Source organism: Cupressus sempervirens, chromosome 11, assembly GCF_028749045.1.
Source record: "Cupressus sempervirens isolate cs-2001-9-10 chromosome 11, ASM2874904v1, whole genome shotgun sequence".
NCBI lineage: Eukaryota > Viridiplantae > Streptophyta > Pinopsida > Cupressales > Cupressaceae > Cupressus > Cupressus sempervirens.
In genome coordinates this window covers 675591454-675615479 of record NC_143128.1, presented here as the reverse complement: position 1 = coordinate 675615479, position 24026 = coordinate 675591454, and the positions used below count along the sequence as shown (strand labels likewise).

Below are 24026 nucleotides of genomic sequence, written 5' to 3'. Positions count from 1 at the left end.
TCTCTGTCAACCAATCTTCTGCAGCATCCCCGACATGTCTTCCATCAAATTTAGGTGGGGCGATCTTTTGTATATCTTTGGAAGGATCAAATACCATTGCGGATTTATTGGGTCTATCACTAGTGTTCTGTTTAGGGCGAACATTTGTGAGCGGTGAAATTTCCCATTCAGCTCTGTGATGATGGTGCTCCTCATTTCTCTCTGGATTCTCCATAATATTCTCAAGTTGCCCCTGTCGGTTACTGAGATCATTCACAGTTTGTTGGAGGTTATGAATTTGATCTTGTTGCTCTGTTAACAAGTTGATGAGCATCTTTATCCCGTTTTCAGCTTGCTCATTTGGATTTTGCTCCGAGGTAGAGGTTGCAGCTCTGTCTCCCGTTCTACCACACAAACCCCTAGTTCGAGCCATTGGTACCTCGAAATATACATGCCATAATGACTATTCATTAATATGCAATATTTTAACATTTCAATCCCACTCTTTAATCTATAGAGAGTTTTCAACTACCAAGGAACAACAAAATACAATTTTTTTTTGCAAGATCATCTTTATTTTATTTATGTTTTATACAAAAGTTTTACAAAGATGCAATTTATAGGTATAGATTTCATTGCTATGTGTTTTACAATTACACAACACTCTTTGCACTTTACATTTTAATACACAACTCTTTACACTTTTTATATCTATACAAGTCTTTTCAGCAGAGAACCTACTCTGCGTCCCTTTCCGCTTCAGGCTCCTCCTCGGAGTTGGAAACAACAGGTACATTCCCTGGATGCACTTGTTTGTAATGCTCCATTATGCCCTTACTAATAGTAGGGGCATTACGTCCTACTCCAAATGGAAAATCCCACACAGCAGAATGTTTCATTGCTCTTTGTGTCTGCCTTACCCCAACCCCCTTGTTCTTATTTGTTTTCGAAATGCCTATATGAGGTGGTGAGGGAACATCCGCTTGTTGCACTCAAGGTTCGGGTATTGTGACTATAGGGGTTTTTCTCCTTCTTTGCACATAAACCTTTTTGGCCATTCTGTGACATTATTTGACAATTGTTAGAAGTCCCTCTGAATAGATCATATTTATACAAATTTTAATTCTTTTTATTTGTACATTATAAGCTTAAGTAGTCAAACGCTAAGTAGTAGGCCTTCAGGCCAAGTGTTTGAACCTGGCTCTGATACCACATGTAAGGACCCTCCGATCCTTAAAATAAATTATGAAACATTTAGAAAGATAACCCATCTTATTAGCACAATTTACCAATCTATTTTTTAAAAATTTATTTATTCTAGATTTGCTCAGGAGATTTTTATCCTCATATTGTCCATATAGGACTTAGTATTCATTAGCCAATTCGGGCTCTTCTATCATGGGCCAACTAGACAGTCTATCAGGTTAAAGTTCTATCTCATTGAGATAGGTGCTTAAGCATTTTAAGCGGCCATCTTTGGTCATACTTCTACTCATATGGGGTAGGTTAACAAGTAAGTGACTGTGATGCCGTACCTCCATCCATCCAAGATGGGAACTCGATGAACACATAAGCGGCCTTCTCGGGTCATACCTCTAACTCTACGGGGTAGGTTAACAATAACAAGTGACCTAGAATCCGTACCTCCATCTTACCGAGATGGGTTATTATAGAGGATAGAAATAAACATTGCTCTAATTAGAGTCTTTCACCCTTCGAGACCAATCTGGTTCTGGGTGGCTTGCAAGAAGGTACACAGTCTGCCCAGAATTGAGCCAAAGTTCTTTGCAAGGTTTAACATTACCAATAGATCCACACCTTTCCTTGGATTTTGGGCCTTTAGCCAGGTGTATGACCACCGAGAAATTACTAAGTCCTATACCCCTTCTCGAGTTTCGGGCATCCGGCCAGGTATAGGTACCTTCCTGAGGATTTTTAATTTTTGTTAACAAGTTTTTATTTATTTATTTGGAGCTTTGGAATAAATTATAATTTAATGTGGGATAAGTAACCACAACACCTATGTCCAAAGTATCTGTGCTCAGGAGGTATTCTTCACCTTCCAGGCTGCCTACATACCCGTATCCACGGGATCAAGATATCAATGGAATGTGCACTCGCTACCGATATGTAGTTCCATTTGTACTAAGTTTGATGTAACTACTGTGGAGATGACCCTTGTGGGGCTTTCTTTGTTTCCGCGTAGTTCTTCACCGTCATACACCTACTAAGGTGAATTAGGTGGCAATCCTAAACATCCACTATATTATGCACAAAACTAGCTTTTAGAGTTTTAGTTTGTCCATGTATGTTTGCCTATGCGTATGTACCTTAGTCTCTCACTTGGTTATTTGTTGTATGTCTTCCTAATTAGGGTAGCTAATTAGCTGGCACACATACTACATCCCCTTAGGTTGTGGGTGAGCTAGTATGATTATGATAGAAGGGGGTCACTACTGTATATGAGTACATAATCCAATAAACTTATTTTTTTTTGGCCAATGCAATTTAAAAACATCATATACTTACATCTATTATAAGAACTACCCAACAACTGTAATATACAATGCTGAAGATAACGTACTATGCCTATTTTGCAAATAGGTTTTGAGTTTTTTCACAAAAAGATAATGTTTATCTATTTATTTTTACATTTATTTAGTAGCTAAACATTGTTTTTTTTTACCGGCCACAGGTTCACACAGAAAACCCAAGAAAATACCATAGGACTGGATAAGCATGGGTGTGGAGGCATTCCATATTTAGAAGAGAACGCAATACTAAATATATATTTGTTCATAGCCTTTCTTTTTAAGATTTACAGCAGACTATTAATTCTATTTGCAGAAATAAGGTTTACTGCAAACTGCTATGCTATTTGTAGAGATAACCAAGAGAGATTTTCCAGTTATTACTTTTAAAATTTACTGCAGCAAGCATATTAACTTCCATTCTGTATCAATCGTTTTTTCAAGAGTATTGGTTGCAGGATGTTTCTAGCAAGCTAGTTCAAGACAATACAGATATAGAAGTTCATAAAACTTGCATTATAATTCCCAGCAATTCATTTTTAATATTAAGACTTTCTATCAAGCAATTGACAGTCATTCATCAATTCATTTTTAATATTAAGACTTTCTATCAAACAATTGATAGTCATTCAGTACCAAAATTACTTTCAGACTAGTCCATACTAATTGGGATTATTTCCAGAACTTCACATTGATTAAGTTCAAAATAAATAGCTCAAATTTAATAGATATGGGAAACAAAATACTTTTCCAATTTTTTTAAAAAAATGATCACAATATATACCAGGTGTGTAACAGGAATGGTGTAGTCATGGTAGGCTAACTGAAATAACTCTACCCCAAAGATGTGTTCAACTGTAACACTACAATAAGAAAACAAAAAAAAAGAGTTTTCTTTAACATCTACCAATTGTAAATCTAAACACGCCACTTATATCTTTTAATCCTAGTATTTTTTTTCTATTTCTATTATCTTATGCAACAACCTCCATACCCAACCAAGATGAAACTGAAAGAAATATTTTCTGAAATAAATTTTCAACATACCTGGTTTGGCTGAGAGAATTGAGGTGAGGAAAAACAGCCAGAAATTTTGTTACTGTGATACCAAGCTGCTACCCTCTAAAATAATGGTGTTCTCCTTCTCGTTGCTATTTCTGTATGTAGCTGTGATTCCCCTTGAAAGAGTCAGTGGAGCACAACACTAAATAAGGTTCAATCTTTCCCGATTTCTGAGGTTCCTGGCAAGTATCCCCTCATAAACGTTAAGAGGGCATCCTCTCCTCTTTTATTCCAGTTGTTTTGTCGGCAAAAACCCTAGGGCCGGACTCTCTTCTCATTAATGCTGCACTCCTTTGGATCAGCCCAAATTTGATTTACTTATTCCCCAAGCTTCCACGTTGCTACTGCATGAGAGGCCATCCTTGCACCAGCCACGTTGTCTCCCATTCTATCCTGGTTCGACACATCTTCATTCCCAGCATTGCCGTTTCCTGTACTTGCCTCTTAAAATGAAATATTTTCACCTTCCCGTGGGGTTGTAGAATTAACTTAGCCGACTAAGTTTATGTTAGCCGAATAGTACTGTTTATACTTTTAAATTTATATGAATAAGAAGCAAAACAATTATTTATTAAAATTCCTTACCTAACATTAATCAATGCATCTCATTTAAAGATTTTTGGGGTCATTTTGTTTTACCTTTGACCTTTATTTGATGGCCTCAAAATATATATTTAATAATTAGTTAAATACTTAGTTTCAAAATTTTGAAATTATTTATTTGTAAATCTATTTTTTTAATAATTGTTTAAATTCAACTTCTAAGAAATTTTCTTGGTTAGTACTTTAGTATTAAAAAAATGATTAATTAATTTGCTTAGGGAAAAAAAATCACTTTATTTAAATAACATCTAAAATAAAAATTTCTAACTGTATTAATTAATAAATAAATACATAAAAATGACTTCCGAATTTTAAAAAGAAAAGACAATTTCATTAAATAATCGCAAAATCACTCCAACCAATTACCTTCTTCAAGATCCAATTAAATATTTATTTAGATAATTGCAAATTTTTTTGTTTTAATTAAATTACCTCTAAAGAAAACACATTAAATATTTTTGAAATTTTTAAAGTAATTTATCTCTAAAGAAAACACATTACATATTTATGAGAATTTTAAGTAATTTATCTCTAACGAAAACACATTAAGTATTTATGAGAATTTTAAGAAATTTATCTCTAAAGAAAACACATTAAATATTTGAAATAAAATTTGATAAATAAATCACAAGGAATTACATTTTAAATAAAAATTGATAATAAGGTCACATCATACTTTAACAAATTATTTATTGGAATTGCAACAAATGAGCAGTATAGGGGTTGTGACAAAGGCAGTCTTCCACTCATCTCCTTCTCTGATGCGAATCTGATGGTCCCCCACTCTTCAGATCCATCTTTGTGAAATATACAACTCCACTCAAACAATCCATAATATCATCCATCTACGGCAATAGAAATTTGTACTTGATTGTGATCTTGTTGATAGCTTGTGAATCTGTACACAACCTCCGTTCTACATTCTTCTTAGTTGCTGATACTACTGATACAACACATGGACTTAGACTCTCTCGAATCGACCCCTTTTGCAACATCTTATGAACTTATTTGTTCAACTCTTCACTTTTTGCTGGTGTCATTCTGTACACTGCCTTGTTTGGCAAACTAGCTCCTACAATTAAGTCCATCTGGTGACTGATGTTCCTCACTGGGCATAGTCCATTAGGTACATTATCTGACACAATATCTGAAAATTCTTCCAACAAATCTGCAACTTCTGCAAGTACCTCTTCTACTTCTTTACCATCTTTTGATTACGACAAAGCACATATGCTCACGCCTCATACCCTTGAGAAATTGCTTCCCATCAACAAAACATATTCTGGCAGCACTACATACTTTTTCTTCTTTCTCCTTCAGTGGCTTCAAATTAATTCTTCGCTCCATCCTTTGTCGAAGTGTAGGTATTTGTACGCCCATCATGTACAAAATGCCTGTTAAACTGCCATGGCCTACCCAACAACATTTGACATGTCCATAGGTATGATATCACAAAGCACCTCATCTTGGTAGCTTCCGATCTTGAACTTCACTAGGCACTTCTCATTGACCATGACCTTGTGGTCATCTTGTACCTAGGCAATACGGCATGGATGTGGGTGCTTCTGCCTCTTGAGATTTAATTTCGTGACCTTTTATGACACCAAATTGTCAATGTTTCCACCATCAATGATCACATCACAACACTTATCTTCACATTTGCATCTGGTGCGAAACAAGCTCCACCTTTGATCAAGTTCATCCTCACCACTTAGCAAGACTCTTCTGTCAACTAGGACTTCTCTTTCAGCATCTTCAAAATGTGAAGATTTGACATCTTCATCAACATACGCAACTCTGGCCTGGCCTTCAATTCTCCTTCCTTGTTGTTGATGACACATAAATACCGTATGCCCTTCTTCTCCACCATGTAAACAGGTTCCACAAAAATCTCCTCCACCAGATCCTTGCCCTCTATCTCTTCGTCTCCGATCTCTATTATTTTGATCATGGCAACGATTGTTTCCCCTTTGATTTTGGTTGCTACTACTAGCCTCATCTTTCTTCTTTTGATCATCATTTCAGCCTCCATAAAACCGTTTGTCAGATCTTCCGCCACAAGCTCTTCCGTTATTTTTTTTATCAAACTTCTTATTTTACTTTTCCTCAACTCTTAGGGAAAATTGGGATGCCTCTTTAGTACTATTCATTTGGACCAGACTGAATTCCTCTTGAATACTTGGCCTCAACCCATTAAGGTAATGGGCAACTTTCTATTTGTCAGCTTCTACATGGCTTGTTTTTATGAGAACTCGGTAGAACTCCTTGGTATACTCCTGAATAGATCTTCCTGCTTGCTTCAACCCTTGCATTTTCTTCAGCAGATCAAGCTCATAATCCATGGGAATAAATTGTTGCTTCAATTTGGCTATCATCTGGTCCAATCTAGTGATTTTTGTCCTTCCCTTTTCTATTTCGCTCCAATTGAATCACTTGTCACCAATTCTTCGCATGACCCTTCAGTTTGGCCTTTGCAAATTTGACCCTATCCGGATCTTCAATATCTTCATATTTAGTATTCCATTGATCCAATAGATCAATTCCTCTGGGTTAAGATTTCCTAAAAAAGTGGGAGTGTCAAACTTAGGTCTTTTTCCAATCTTGGAAATTGCCCTAAAAAGCCTTTCTTCTTTAGGGTTTAGAATCACCTCTTCAACATCTTCTTATTCTTTTTCGCCTTCATCCTCACTTTCATCTCTTACGACAAGATTCATGCCTTTGTGCATTTGTTCTTCTAATTATTGCATTTTCCTTTGAGGGGCTCTAAAACCCTCAGGTGTAACACTTGTGGCTCTTCCACCACGCTCTCTTCCACCACACTCTCTTCCACCACACTCTCTTTGTGGAGGCATTTTTGTGCTTCCACTGAGAGCCTAGTGCAAATTGCCTCACAATCGGCAATTTGTCTACACATGTAACCCCAAACCATGATCTTGGTACAAACTGCCTCACAGTCGGCGATCTGTTTATACACTCAAGAAGTTCTGCTTTGATACCACTTGATGAAGGGTGCTCCCCTTAATACCACAACACACAACAAAAACACAGAAACAAACACTAATTGAGAGAACAAAACATGGGCTTCTTATTATTGCCGCAAATGTGGAATTACATAATTACAATATGATAACCCACATGGGCGCCTTCCTTACAACAGTCTACAAGACAAAGCCGCAACTATCACCCAAAACTCCCCTAGACAACCTATGGGCCTTCGTTATATAGTCACTTATTACTGCCTGGGAAGGTTCTAGACACTAATCACTAACCTTTGAAGTGAACCAACCTCATGTTATATTATTCCATTACACTTTATTACATAAGATCGACTCAAGACAATTTACAAATTACATTTTTGGATGGGTCCACTTCTAGAGACCATAACTAGCAAAATGTTGACCTGATGGGTTATTATAACCCCATTCCGGAATCCTCGGCTAGCAATCTATAGTGGTTGATTGCTTAAATGTTCTTCAATTGAGGTTTTGCCTCATTTTGGAGCCATTTATGCCTTCATCGCTGGACCTGAAGTGTGGATTATTACGAGGTAATTGGTAAATACTTGCTTATTAATAACAGAGACCGAAAGGTCAATTTATACAAAAGAATGAGACGATGTTTCCTTAGGAAACGATCGTAAAGAATAGAAACATTCTATTCCAGAGAAAGCAAACTAAAGCTAAAGATATTTACAAGATAACCATTAACTAATAATAGACGTCTTATCTATTATTGTAATACCCTCCCTTAATGGTTAATCTATCTAACACACCAAGCTGTCCTCGGAATTTGACAAACTTATCAGGACCAAGAGGCTTGGTGAGAATGTTTGCAGTCTGATCTATGGTAGGAACATACTGCAGATCTATATTCCCGTCTTCAATCAGCTGTCGTATGTAATGACAATGAACATCCACATGCTTGGTTCGTTCATGGAAGACTGGATTCCGTGCTAACTTGATAACGCCTTCGTTATCAACAAACAGAGTAGTCGGTCCTGTTGGTGACATTTGCATATCTCCAAGCATCCGACGAAGCCAAACAGCTTCACATCCTGCCTTAACAGTCCCTCTGTATTCAGCCTCTGTAGAAGAGACAGAAACTGCCTGCTACTTCTTGCTAGTCCATGTGACTGCACCGGATCCCAAACTGAACACATATCCAGATGTTGACTTTTTATCATCAACAGAGCCTGCCCAATCTGAATCTGCGAACCCACTGAGTTTAGGATTAGAACTCCGAGAATACAGAAGTCCATAATTAGAAGTGCCCTTCACATAACGAAGCACACGCTTTGCTGCCATCCAATGATCAGCCTTAGGAGCTGTCATAAAGCGTGAAATATAGCTGACTGCGAAGCTGATATCAGGCCTAGTAGCAGATAGGTAGATGAGGCTGCCTACTAGTTGCCTATACGTAGTATCATCAACGGAAGGAGAATCAGACTTGGCTGATAACTTGAGACCTTTCTCCATAGGTGTAGATTCAGGTTTGCAATCCTGCATTCGGAATTTGTCTAACAAGGCCCTGGCATATTTGGACTGAGAGATGAATATTACAGAAGAATATTGCCAAACTTCAACACCTAAGCGATAATGCATGAGCCCAAGGTCAGTCATATCAAAAGATTGGCATAAGTGTTGTTTGATTCCCTGAATCAAAGATGCCGAACTGCTAGTGATGATTACATCATCCACATAGATAACCAGAAGGATGATGTCACTGTCAGTAGTCTTGATGTACAGATTTGATTCTGAAGAACTTCTCTTGAAACCTTGATCACTGAGGTACGTATCAATCTTGATGTACCATGCCCGAGGGGCCTGCTTCAAACCATAGAGAGCTTTTACCAATCTGAGAACCTGATGGTCTTTACCAGCAACCTTGAAACCAGGAGGCTGCGCCATGTAGACCTCTTCATGGAGATCACCATTCAGGAAAGCACTCTTTACGTCCATTTGATGGACCTTCCAGCCAAACTGTGCTGCCATCGCTAGGACTAATCTGATGGTGCTCATCTTTGCAGTAGGAGCAAAGGTCTCCTCATAATCAATGCCCTGACGCTGAGAAAAGCCCTTTGTCACTAAACAAGCTCTGTACTTATCCAAAGTACCATCTGATTTGTATTTGATTTTGTAGACCCATTTGCAGCTAATGGGTTTCTTCCCCGGGGGAAGATCAGAAAGGACTCAAGTGTTGTTCTTCAGCAGGCTCTGGTGTTCAGATTGCATGGCCTGTTCCCACTTTGGAATTCCTTTAGCCTCGGAATATGTTTGAGGTTCAAACACACTGTGAATGTTGGCCATAAGAGCAAAGTTAACAGAATCTGTAGTTTTGCTCTTTTTCCGAGCAGTTCTCCCATCAATGAGCTCATCATCATGAAGATCAGCAAGTGTCTTAGCCCACCACTTAGGCCGGAGAGGAGAATGACCAACAGTAGTACTAGGAGATGCTTGATCAACAGGATCCTGATCAGAAGAATCTGGATCAAACTTAGGTGAAGCATCTTCAAAACGAGGTGATCTTGCAGGAGAAGCCGGAGGTGTCTATACAGGTACCACTGGCAGGATTGGAGTTGTAGGAGCTACTGGAGCCCTCCCATCAGGGGGATCTAATGGAAGCCGAACTCCCAAATCATGAACCTGCATAGGCTGGTCTGCTGGATCAGGAACAGGAGAAACAGGCATGAATGGTCCTCGCTGCTCATCAAAGACTACATCGTGGCTGTATATGAGACGAGATGTCTCAACATCAATAAGGCGGTAGGCTTTGTGAAGACTGCTATATCCAGCAAGCATTAGTTTCTGACTCTTGGCATCCAACTTGGTGCGTGAAGCATCAGGGATCCAAACAAAAGCAAGAGAGCCAAAAACCTTCAGGTGATTGATTCTGGGCTTGCGACCTGACCAGGCCTCTTCCGGAGTTTTACCTTTGACCGCCACTGTGGGTGATCGGTTCAACAGATAAACTGCAGTGTTAACTGCTTCTGCCCAAAAACGCTTCGGAACATGTCTGTGTTCGAGCATGGAACGAGCCATCTCGGTGATTGTCCTGTTCCGACGTTCAACTACACTGTTCTGTTGTGGCGTGTGGGGTGTGGTGAACTGGCGTTGGATGCCATGTGTATCCAAGAAGCTGGAGAAAACATTAGAACAAAATTCCCCCCCATTGTCTGATCTAAGAGTAATAATAGATTTCCCAGACTCTTTTTCAACTAAGGGTTTAAACTTCTGAAATACAGTAAATGCATCGGATTTCTTTTTAAGGAAATACACCCACATTTTTCTACTGAAATCATCTACAAACAACAGAAAATACCTGTACCCAAGAACAGAAGGAGTGGCCATAGGGCCGCAGATATCAGCATGAACAAGCTGAAGTACTTGAGAAGCTCGCCAAGAATCGCCACTGGGGAAAGGTGTGCGATGTTGCTTCCCAGCCTGACATGCATCACAAACTCCAAGGTGTTGGGTTTGAATCTCTGGCAAACCAAGAACAAGCTCATCCCGAGCAAGTTGTGAGAGAATGCACATTTAAGTGCCCATATCGCTGATGCCAAAGTGTGTTGATGGAAGATCGCCGAGCAGCCATAGCTAAGTCCTGAGAATCATCAGAATCAGTAAGTCTGAAAAGACCATGATCCTCAAGAGCAACTGCAACAGTAGACTTAGTCGCCCGATCAGTGATGGTGCACTGATGTGAACTGAAGGTGACTGCCAAGTGTGGAGAATGTCGTAGCAACTGACTGACCGAGAGTAGATTTAGTTCCATCCCTGGAATGTAGTACACATCAAGGAATATGAGCTTCGTCCCAACAGACTGAATTTGAATGTTGCCTTTACCAACAACCGTGTACTCTTCTCCACCACCAAAGATAACAAAATCTGAATAAGGTTGGTAGTCAGTAAACCAGTCTCTGCGGTGAGTGAAATGTCAAGAGGCACCTGAATCAATGTACCAGGCAGATGACTGCACATGATCTGCGGGTCTTTTAGCCATGAAGGCTGTTGTCGGTAGAAATTGTGTATCGGCCGACGGGTCCCTTCGGAAAGGAAATTGTGTATCGGCCGACGGGTCCCTTCGGTAAAAGTCTTGTTATGTAGCCGACAGGAAAACAGTTTGTAACGGGTATAATGTACTTAGCCGACGGATACCTTCGGGAAGGTTCGTCGGAAAGCATTTATAACCCCTTCGGGAAGCATTGTATTCATCTTATCATTATCATATCATATGAGAAAAGCATAATGTACTGTTGGCATATGCGAATAATAATAGAAGTTCTGCTATTTGTTGTTTGGTGTTCGTATCGATTTTCAGTGTGCTTTGCTTAATTAATCCATACGGTAAACATTTGGCGCCGTTGCCCGATGGATCTGGCACGCAGGCAGGCGGAGATGAATTAAATGCCGAATCAGTTGAACAAAGACAGGAGTAAGCTAAAGGAAAAAGATGACATACGCGTTGCGCAGGAAAATTTAATTTTGGTTCAGCAGATAGAGCGTCGAAGGAGGTTTCAGAAGATTTCCGACGAAAGCAAGAGTGCGGAAGGATTGTTGAAGGAGACTCGACAACGGCTTGATTTGGTGGAAGAAGCGAGGGAGGAGTTTCTGAACCTGCATACGCCACGGGAAGAGAATCCTGACGGAAGCAGATCGACTCGCACGGCTCGGAGTGCAGAAGGAGCACGAGCATGGAGTGACCTCTTCGTCTGAGATATACTTCCGGAACGGACAGCTACGGTTGACAAACCCTCTTCTTCACCAAACAGCGCGGAAGCAGAAAACAGCGCGGGTGTTGAAAACAGCACGGAAGCAGAAAACAGCGCGGGTGTACAGAACAGCGCGGGTGTCCAGAACAGCGTAGGTGTTCAGAACAGCGCGGGTGCTCAAAACAGCGCGGGAGTGCAAAACAGCGCAGGTACACAACAAAACCCTCGACATACAGTAATAATGGCAGGTCCGAAGGAAAAATTGCCTAAATTTGATGGTGAAGAAGCAGCTGATCCCATTCGACATTGTAAAACATGTGAAACGATCTGGAGGGCGAATGGCATAACAGATACAAACGAATGGATCCGACAATTTCCCGCAACCCTACGAGGTGTTGCCATTGATTGGTTTACTGATGCCGATCCACAGAAATTGAATAGTTGGGATAACATTAAGAAGGAGTTCATCGCAGAATTTCAACTTTTGCGAGATGACAACGAAATTGTCGCCGAGATATTCAATACCAAGCAAAAGAAGAATGAAACTGTACGGGTCTTTGCCAGGAGGTTGAAGGACTTAATCAGTAAGATGGAGAATAAACCAGCTGACGGGGTACAGAAACGATGGTTCATTGAAGGCCTTCACCCGAAGCTGCGGAAAAAGATGAAGATCGTGCCGCCATCCACATACAATGAAGCTTACAACCGAGCAATGAACCTCGAAAGTGATCAGAAGACAAAGAAGAAGAAGAAGACCAGCTCGTCCGATTCAGATGACGATGCATCCTCCGGAAATGATAGCAGCGATGACGAAGGAAGCAACAAGAAGGTTCGTGCCCTTCAGAAAGACATGCTTCGGATGTTGAAGGAATTCAAGAACATGAACAAGGAACCTAAGGGTAATGACTTATGGTGCACGGAATGTAAGAAAGGTCATACGAAGGGATCCTGCCCGAAAGAGCAATTTTGTGAGATCTGCCAGATTATGGGACACTCAATAAAGGACTGCCCTTTCAATTTGAAAACAAGAACACCGCAGCAAGTGTTCCTGACACAGGAGGCCTCTCCGTCCGGGGGGAACGGGAACACCAGTACGGAAGGTGCCACATCAGGCGGATATAGAAACAACCGGCGCGGTCCAAACAACAACAGCACTAACAACAATGGTGGCAACAACAACAATGGAGGAAGGAGTCGCATTCAGTACGATGCAAATGGTCGGCCAATTGTTCAATGCCGCGCATGCAATCTGTGGGGTCACTTCGCCCGGGAGTGCACAACAACAAATACACCGAAGTTGCTATGCCGCTGGTGTGGACCTGGTGATCATGATGATACCAAGTGCCCAAAGTCTGGAGTAAATTTGATTACTGTAGCAACAGAAGAGGAAGAAGTTCTGGCCATCACTCGGAAGCAAGCGAAGCTATATCCTGACCCAGCGGAAGAAAAGAGGAGACTGGAGCAAGCAAGGGCAGAAATCCAAAAAACAACACAGGCAGATACGCCTCACCTAAAAGACACGCCAAGTCCTTCCGTACGGAATTGTGCAGAACAGAACATTGTACGGCAAATTTTGCAAGCCGAGATACCTGTCAGGATAAGTGATCTGTTGCTCACTATGCCTCAGCTCCGATCGGCACTCACAAACATTGTTCCCGCTGCTCAACTACCAGGAGAACATGGAAGGAAGCAAGAAAGTGGAGCAAGTACAATACACAAAAAGGAGAAGGAAAGTGGCGCAAGTGCAGAAGATCCAATGTTGTTAGCCCTCTCATCCGGACGCCATCCAGCAGTCGTCGAAATGGGAATTCTCGGGACTGTATTGACGGAAACAATTGTGGACGGAGGGTCCGGTGTCAATGTGTTGCCTGAAGATACTTGGAAAAAGTTGGGACAGCCGACATTATGGCCGCCTACATTCCAGCTGCTAACGGCCGATCAACATGGAATCAAGCCATTGGGAGTCCTGACAGCACAACCAGTGACGATTGGAGCACAACCGTTCTTGTTGGACTTTGTCGTAATCCCACTGAAGCGGAGGGGATATGATGCCATTATGGGCCGGGGGTGGCTGATACAAGCCAAGGCAAAGCACGATTGGAAGAAAAATACTTTATCACTCGAAAGCAAAGGCCGAAAGTATGTCATTGATCTACACACTCAGATGGTTGGAGAAGAAGCTCTATCGTCGGATTCCGAAGGAGAAGATGATAAGAGGAGGCAGAGTATGGAACCCGATCAGGAGGGAGTCCTACGATTGGAAGGAGATGATGATCTAGATTCAGTAAATGGTCTTTACCACTGGCAGATAGAGGATTATGAGCTCTTTCCAAGTTGTAATATGCTAAGGATCGACGAAGGTAAGAAAGGAGGAAATGAATGTCCGAAGGAACACGGAGAAGCCGACGAAGGAAATGAATGTCTGAAAGAACATGGAGAAGCCGAAGGAAGAAATGAATGTCTGAAGGAACATGGAGAAGCCGAAGGAAGAAATGAATGTCTGAAGGAACATGGAGAAGCCGAAAGAAGAAATGAATGTTCGAAGCAACATAGAGAAGTCGAAGAAGAAAATGTGGATATGATTGAAGCTGAAGGACAGAACATACAGTACGAACCAAAAAGAAGGAAAGATTCTACTGTACGATTGCGCAGGAAGAAAGTATTATGTCAAACCACAAATATAACAGAAAGGTACTGGCAGCAAGGAAGGCACACGATACGGTCTGCACAGGAAACAAAGCGAAAGGGTCTAATAAAAGTTGCAGCAGTACGGAGTGAAAATGTTATTGACGAACAGAAGGGGCAGTTGACAGAGTCCATGGTACAGGGCTTCGGGAACAAACTGGGCGATATGGAGATGACACAGAACAAGCGTAGCAGGTTTCCACTCGGACAGTGGGTGTTGTACGACGATCGAAATGAGATCAAACCAGGCAAGTTCAAAATTAAATGGGTCGGGTCGTACCAGATGAGGGAAGTAAGCAATAACAGAGCAATAAAACAGTGGATGCTAGACCGAAAGGAAGTATTCGATGTAGTGAAGAGGTCGAAGTTGAATGTCTGCAATGAAAGAAGTAACGCACCCCCGTGGACGAATAACTGAGAGAAGACTGTAAGTACTGTATATATGTAAATATTGTACATAATTGTTCCAGGAGTGAGATTTAAAATTTTAAAAAAAAAAAAAAAAAAAAAAAAAGAGAGAGAGAGAGAGAGAGAAATGAAGTAAAGCACCGTACGGATTTTGAAGTGCCGTACGGTTTTTCAGAAGTGAAGTACGGATTTTGAAACTAAAGTACAGATTTTGAAGAGCACCGTACGGTTTTCCAGAACTAAAGTACGGATTTTGAAGAAGCACCGTATAGTTTCCATCAGCAACGTACGGATTTCATGTTATCGTACGGATTTCCATCAGCAAGGTACGCATTTTGTGTTTCCGTATGGTTTTCCATAGCAAGGTACGGATTTTATGTTGCCGTACGGTTTTCCATTGGCGAGACAATCCAAATTGCAGTAGGATTTTTTAAGAATGTACGGATTTCATGCTGTAGTACGGTTTTTAAAGCCACCGTACGGATTTCATCACCACGGTACGGATTTTATTGCAACGGTACGGATTTCATAGTAAGGGGCATTGTACGGTTTCCACAAGCACCGTACGGATTTCACAAGAAAAAATTGTCGTATGGTTCTCAATGTTTGAAGAATGGTGTACGGCTTTTCAAACAAATTAATTGTACGAGCTCTCAAGAGGCTGCTGTACGGATTTTTAGAGGAAGATACCGTACGGCTTGTTATAAGCGTGTGTTTTGTACGGATTTTAAAGCACATATATTAAGCATACGGATTTTAGAGCCTTTTTTGTACGGATTTTTAAAGAAAAGCAGTGTACGGAAATTGCAGCTAGGAATGCGAGGTGATTGTACGGATTTTCCAAGCATATCATGTGTAGGGATTTGGATTGCAAGATTACAAATTTTGAAGAGTGGGGTTTTTGCGTACGGATTTCATCACAGAAGGGTGACAGGAGGTTTTGTATAATAAAAAAAAAAAAAAAAAAAAAAAAAAACGTCGACAAATCGAGAATGCTCAGAATGAGTATTAGATGATACCATAGGGAAGAGGAAGAATCAGCGATTGCCAGAAAGAGTGTAGAATCGGCAGAAAATGACAGAAATGGTGTGTTCCGTGCAGTTTTGTGTGGGTTTCACAGTGCTAAATTGGTGTTGGCGGCGAGGGGCGCTGCCCCTCGACCCTGCCCTGTACAGCGCACCCGGGGCGCTGCCCCAGGACCCCGCGAGGGCGCTGCCCCTCGACCCCGCCGGGGGCGTTGCCCCTTGGACCCCCAGTCGTTGCGGATATCAGTCGTGGGAGTCTGACCAGTGAGAAGATTTGGAGCTGCGGCAGGCATGGAGTGTCTGTGTATCAGAGGCACTTCGAGTAGGTGTTGGCCATGAGGCTGTCTTGGTGGATGTGTAGAGAGCTCGAGAGGAGCTGATCATCCAGTTGGAGGCAGTGCAGCGACACTTGGTTCAGTGTACTCGGCATTGGAAGGCAGAAAGCGGCACAGGTGGCTATCAGGGTCAGATGTCAGATTGGCTAAAGTGACAGTGTTGGGTCAGTCATTATATTTTGGTTGTTGATTTGTCTCAGAGATTTTGTAATAGTCGTCGGGAGACGACTTTTCTTTTTTGGGGGGAATGATGTTATCGGTAGAAATTGTGTATCGGCCGACGGGTCCCTTCGGAAAGGAAATTGTGTATCGGCCGACGGGTCCCTTCGGTAAAAGTCTTGTTATGTAGCCGACAGGAAAACAGTTTGTAACGGGTATAATGTACTTAGCCGACGGATACCTTCGGGAAGGTTCGTCGGAAAGTATTTATAACCCCTTCGGGAAGCATTGTATTCATCTTATCATTATCATATCATATGAGAAAAGCATAATGTACTGTTGGCATATGCGAATAATAATAGAAGTTCTGCTATTTGTTGTTCGGTGTTCGTATCGATTTTCAGTGTGCGTTGCTTAATTAATCCATACGGTAAACAAAGGCGTAAAAGGCAGATTCCGCTTGCTTAGTGTGCTCTGCATTGTTCGCTTTGGGTTGCGAACTTGATTGCTTAGACTGGGCAGCTAAGCGTTTCCGACATGCAACCTTCATGTGACCATACTTGTGGCAATAGTTGCATTGAATGTTCTTCTTTTTGGTACCATCGGATGCTGGAGCAGAAGACTTCTGCTGAGATGGTTGCTGAAACTTGCCCTTATCCTTCTGAAAGGATTTCGCAGCAAAGGCTTGCTCAGTGGAGTTGGAACTGGAGCTACTACCGAACTGTTGTTTCCACCGATCTTGCTGAAGTAGCAGGGTGCAGAGATCAGTGAACTTTAGATCAACACCAGTAGATGTGATGTTGAGAGTCTCGATAAAATGCTCATAGGAATTTGGTAAACTCCGAAGAGTGATTACCAGAATATCCTCTTCCTTCATCTTGCGACCGATGGCAAGTAACTGATCACAGATTTCCTGAATCCGATTCAGGCGTGCCTGGAGCGAGGTGCACTCATCCATGACAATAGAAAACAGAGTGTTTTTCAGAAAGAAGGCTCTGCTCTTGTCGGAAGTCTCATGAAGACCTTTGAGATGTGTCCAGATTTCGGCTGCTGTCTTGCCGGATGGAATCTAAGAAAGCTGGTCATCAGCTACGGAGAGTTTGAGAAGCATTACTGCCTCTCGATTGTTCAGACCCATGTATCTTGATCAGGACCTGGAGAAGTCGGACGCTGCTTAACACCCAGAACAAGTTGATCGGTGTTTCGATATTCGAAGATTGCGATGATGCGCTGCTTCCAGGTTCCATAATTGCGACCATTGAATTTGGAATTATGCTCGAGCAGAATATTTGTCAAAGATGCCATGGCACGTTTTTCAATGAAAAACTGTGAAAATCTGTGAAGGCACGTTCTTCGAGGCAAAAATACGGAAGACCCAGAAGAATCAGAGAATGACCTAGAAGAGAGCTCGAAAAACCTAGAAGGAATCTGTTGTCGTTTTTTGAATCCGCTGGCTCGAAAATCGAGGCACCCAAAAAAAACGGAAGACAACCCGGTTGAGCTCTCGAAAAACCCACCAAGAATCTGCAAACAAAATATTTTTTCGACCCCAAAAATTAGGGTTTCGAAAAAAAACGGCCCTAGTTGAAAAAAGCTTGAAAAAACTTCAGATTTCTTGATAAAAAATGGTCAAATCTGCTTCCCAGAGCACGATGACAGACTGAGACGGCTAAGAGCATGAAGATTTGATACAAAAACATGCAGATTTTCACCCCAAAAACGCGAGTCTGCTAGTCGCGCGGCTGTTAGAAACGATCTCAAAAAAAAAAAGTCTTAGATAAAGATCTGAACCAAATTGTCGATTCCACGTCTTTGGTAGGAAGTACAAACCCTTGCAACTACAACATGAGCCTCCAAATCACGCGGGTGCAGGCTGAAGACGCGAAAATGGAGTGTAAAATAAAAAACGCGATGTTAGGCAAAAGAAATCGCGATTTTCAGATACCAGCTGAGAATGGTACAAAACGACCACGATTTTCATGCAATTTGTAGACCCGAGTTCAGAATTTCTCTAGACAGAAAAACCTAGGCGGGTTTTTGAAGAAAATAGCTGAAATAATTTTGGAAAAATTTAAACAAATAATTTCAAGAAGAAATTATAAATTTTAACAAAAATATTTAAGCATTTAGCTCTGATACCATATTACGAGGTAATTGGTAAATACTTGCTTGTTAATAACAGAGACCGAAAGGTCAATTTATACAAAAGAATGAGACGATGTTTCCTTAGGAAACGATCGTAAAGAATAGAAACGTTCTATTCCAGAGAAAGCAAAAAATGAAAGCAAACTAAAGCTAAAGATATTTACAAGATAACCATTAACTAATAATAGACGTCTTATCTATTATTGTAATATGGATATCTCCAAGAATTGCACTAATACATATGATGCGACAATGAAACTCAACTAGCAGGTTGATATGTCTAAGATGAACCTCCACATATGAGATTAAAACAATCTGAGCACATGATACCAATTTACTAAAACTAACAAGCTCCCACAAGTAGCAAGTTTGTACAAGAATAGTGCCTATTGAAACCTAGAAAATTAGAAATAGAAATATTTTTGGGTGATGCAAGATTGCCCTTACATCCAAGATGCTCCTGCATCGTGACCTAAGTCAAGCAAAGTGGATCAATTGAAGATTATATCATAGAGTTTCAATTGGATAAATTTTGATTTTGTAATTACAGTGATTTTCTGATTTGCATTGGAATCATGAACATGGATGTATATGATATGTCTCATTAGTTATTTCAATTTAAAATTTTGAATATTTATGAACTATCAATTGGCTTTATAATATTTATCTGGGTCAGTGATGGAGTAACCTACTATCGAATGATTTAATTTTGTGTCTTTCTTGCATTTCTTTGCACACACACATACATGTAAAAATGCATCCACCCCCACTCCAAATTAAAAATAGAAATAAATATTCATGCATCTGCATGCCCAATTCTTGCACCCATATCCGTATTCACACCCGAATCGACAACTTAGAAGATAATATAATCAATAAATGCATGCATATAGATACCGATTCATCTTTCATAATCTACTTGTCATATTAGAAATAGCAGTGAGTTAGCCATTAATCTTATACATAAGCTCTCATAAGAAGTATCATTTATGGTGTTAAGTAAGACTATAAAAAAGTTAGTCACTTGCAATTGAGTTTGCAAGGTAATTCTCCCTATTTCCTAAGTTAGCCAAAAAGGGGACATTACACTTTGAGCATTAAATTGTGGGTGCCTTTATGATTAGACTTGGTAATTTGGTATAATTCATAAGCTCTCCTTCAATACCTTCCTTATTCCTTTCACAAAGCATTTCTGTTTGGGTGCATCACCAACCAACAATTGCATTGCATTGGAATTTTTTTAATATAGTTTTATAATAATTCATCCTTTTGTTGCTTTATGCTATCCAACTATATAAGAATTTGAACAACAGTGTGCCAGTACTTAAATTTCTAACAGAATTCAGTTGTGACTTGTTCTTTATTCTCATTTTCCTTGAGTCCAATTGGTTGTTCTATTTTATGGCATATCCTTGCAAGGCTGCAAGTACATTCCTTCATTTTGTTAATTGCAACACTAATAAGGTTCTTGCATGGTGAACTGGCTCTGCAAAGGAATTGCGAACTGTCTAAACCAGGTAAGCTGTCTAATTGCAATTTATTTCAACACCATTTCAAGTTGGGTGGTATTGTGCATCTCAAGAAATTATTAGTGATTAAGCTTCAACCTGCTGTGTCATAGCTTCTATGTGATGATACAGGTTAGTTAATATTATGTATCTTTCAGAATTGTAGCTGATTGTTACTTTTGGGCTCATAATGTAGCACTTTTTGAGCTAAGTGTTTTATTTCATAAACTTTCATCTCAAATGGTTGCATCCAGATTATCTGTATTTTTCTTATGCTTTGTATCATATCCTAAGAAATTGTGTTAAAGCTGGATAGATAATTTTTGTTGTATAAAAATTGTGTCCCTTTAGAAATCTTGTTTGTAGATTTCCTTATTTTATCTTGTGTACTGATATCAAAGAAAATGGAGATGCACACCACAATATAATTTGATGAAATCTCTGATGCTCAGAGGAAAGTCTGATTGATGCAGATGCAAGTAATGCGTAAAGAAGCAAGTTTAGGTCTTCGTCCTCTAGAAGAGACGTTTGTTGCAGTAGTTCGACTCTTTGGGGCAAAGGGTCAGGAATTAAGAGGAGAAGAAATCCTTGCTACTATGGAAAACTTCAAATTCGATATTCGTCGAGCCTGGCTTGTTTTTGTTGGTAAACTATTATACTCGACAGTGATGATACAATGAAGTTTATAGTTAGGCAAAATAATATATTTCTGATGGCATAATGCTGTTTTGTTCCAATAGTATAATTAAAGAAATGTATTTTTTCTGTCTATTAGGATGTTCCCTGGTACTTCAAGTTTTCTTTCTCCAACATGATATTTTGTTGATTGCAGAGGAGCTATTTAGAGCTGGTTATCTACAGAAGGCAAATGCTGTTTTTTTGAAGGGTGCAGAAGGAGGATTAAGAGGCACTGATAGACTGTACGATCTCTTGATTGTAGAAAATTGTAAGGCTGGGGATCATGCTAATGCCTTCATGATTGTAAAGAATATGGAGGCTTATGGAAGAATGCCAACAACTTTTCATTTTAATTGCCTACTTAGTGTACAGGTATGAACTAGAAGTGACTTGAGTTGGGTGCTTGAGAAATTTAATCTGGTAGTCCACCATTTATTGTGTCAAAGTAGTTTATTTTACTTTATTTCCTTTTAACATGCTTAAGCTTTTCCAATATGCATATTTTTTAATTTTATACTTATGCTTCTTATTTCTTGAGCTTTTGTTCATAGTTATACCTGTGGGCTGTTTCCATGGGAAATGTTTAAATTATGTTGCATGGGTACTCGTGCCCACACCCCTAGTACTCGTACCCACGTACCCATGTACCGGGTACACATATCCCATGTACTGGGTACTCGGTGGAGAGCATCATAGCTAAGGACCTTGATTAAGATTCTGATTTTTTTTTTGGTTTTTTGTTTTTGTATTAGCTTTTTGTTTATCAAACTTAACTCAATACCAAATCAGTTTGAAACTTTGATACTCATTAACAATAAACTTTAGGATCTTCTTGTTCATGTTTAAAGTCTGCCTTCTGTGTTATGCATCTAAGCATTTATCATGTATTATTATTTCGAACATATAGCAAATCTGAAACTGAAAACAGTACATTACATTTGCAAACTTCATCACTGTTCTTGTTTCGAAAAACCATTGTCATGACTCATAATTTCAGATTTTTTATAAATATAAAAGTATAATTTCTAAAATAAGTTTGACATACCCAAGTACCTCCGTCCCCTATTATGAAAAATACTTTAAACATTCAGCAATAGCATATATATATATATATATATATATATATATATATATATATATATATATATATATATATATATATATATATATATATGACTTATGGCTCATATTTTCAAATTTCTTGTTTTGAATGCTTAATGTCATGACTCATGACAGATATTTTGATTTTTATATTTTCTATAAAATATTAATTATATAGAAAAAATTAGGCATACAAACATACCCCCGTCCCCTATTTTGAAAAATATGCATACCCGTGCCCGTTCCCGTACCCACGTACCCATGCAACCTTGGTTTAAAATAAAACTGGAAGTTTATGTTTTTTCCAATAACTAAAATAAAAATTGGCTTCTTTGATAAAGAGAATTGGATTGGATGCTAATTTAATGCAAGTTTGTTAGCAATTTAATTCGCATCTTTCAGTATGACGCAATTGGAACAGCATGTCTGGTACACTGTATTTCAAACTTATAGGGAAAGCCCCTTTTAACTTGGAATTACTAGATTTATCAAGCATGCAAGACACACAAATAGTCATAGCATACTATATTTTTGGTTTATCTCCACTAAATAAGAATTTTCTATATAAATATATCTATTCCAGAAAGTAAAATAACGTGGCCAAAAGATGTTTAAGATTTTCAATTAAATGCAAAGATTGAAATTCATAAATTGAATTAAGATTTGTGAACAAACACAAAGATCTAAATACAATTCAGGAATTAAGTATGAAGGATTGGGTGCAAAGCTGCAATGCATCTTCTTTTAACAATGGAAAGCTTGCTAAGTTTGTTAGAGAAACACTCAACTCACAATATGAACAATTGCAAGAATAATAAATTTACGAACAACAATTTCAGCAATAATCAAACTTAAAAATTATCAATAAAGATCAAAGTACAAAAGGCAGTTATATTATTTACAAGAAAATGCATGAATAGATCCAACCACAAACTTTTATCCTGAGAAGATCTTTTCTATAAATGTAACTTTATTGTAAATTAAGCTCAACCACTTGAAAGTAATCTAAAACATATTGATCTTAACTAATGGAAACAAATCTAACACATGCAATGTATCAGCTAAATCTATAATTGAGATTATTATAAAAAGAAACTAATTGATGATGTAATATTTGCATGAAAGAATTTCTAGTATAGCTTTGCCTAGAAAATATGAATCTCTTCCAAACACAGATCTTTCTCAAAATAGTTGACCAAAATAAAAATAAGGACAATAAAAAACATCCACCAAACATTTGTTAAAATAATATTGCTATAGTTAGTAGAATGTTCAATTATGTTTTTAGGATTGTATGCAAACACTTTCTTTGTTTCTTTCAGTTTAGTTTGCTTGCTTAGTTGTTAATCGTTTCCATTATAGAGAGATCTTTTGTAATCTTTTATTTAATGAGTCTTCCTCATTTATGTAACATTGAATATTTTTAATCATTTTATGCTATTAGGTAGAGGTATTCTTTCTTAGAGTTTTTGATGAATTTTATAATAAAATCCGAGGTGTCTCTATTACCTGGAAAGTTTGTGAAAAATTTGCAGAAATTTGTGAATAGTTTTTTACACACAAATTATGTGAGTTTTTTCTGGGTCTTCAGAATCTGCATTTTGTGGGTTTTTCTGCTGTGCCTTTCCTCTGCGAAAAATGTCTCTTCTTTGTGGCCAAAATTGTGGTTTTTCTCATTGCTAAATTGTGTAACCTGTTAGGCTCTTGTTGTTGCACATATTTTCGAAAAAGATATGGTGTTTGTTTGCTGTTTCTTGCCGCATGAAGGGCTTATAGTGCCATGCGATTCAGTTGACTAAATCCTTTGGTAATTGCTATCCCATGGAGAATAAGCAAGTACCCCTGAAAGGGCAAATCGAAGATGCTCAATTTTTCTTTGCATCCTTCTCAGACAAGAAGATCAAAATGACTGTTTTGGTTGCAGATGTAGCTGGTTCTTACAGTATGTTGCTTGGCCACAATTTCTGTAAAGACGTGGGTGGTGAGCTCAACATGGATATGACTGAAGCATGGATACCTGTTAAAGGTGTTATGCAAAAGCTGCATCCTGAAAGGGAAATTGAATATGTTGTTGTCAAATCCCATAATCCTCATGCTCA

At 39.2% G+C, this 24026-nt stretch overlaps 1 protein-coding gene across 2 annotated transcripts in view; it reads left to right on the top strand.

The window, feature by feature from the left end:
- Positions 1–24026, top strand: part of PTAC3 (plastid transcriptionally active 3) — a 285319-nt gene that overhangs the window by 30557 nt on the left and 230736 nt on the right. For both annotated transcript variants that reach the window (XM_089808584.1, XM_089808583.1), the window contains exons 2-3: positions 20622–20793; positions 20981–21198. In XM_089808584.1, coding sequence (XP_089664710.1) covers positions 20622–20793; positions 20981–21198 — 390 coding nt within the window. The remainder of the gene's footprint in view (positions 1–20621; positions 20794–20980; positions 21199–24026) is intronic.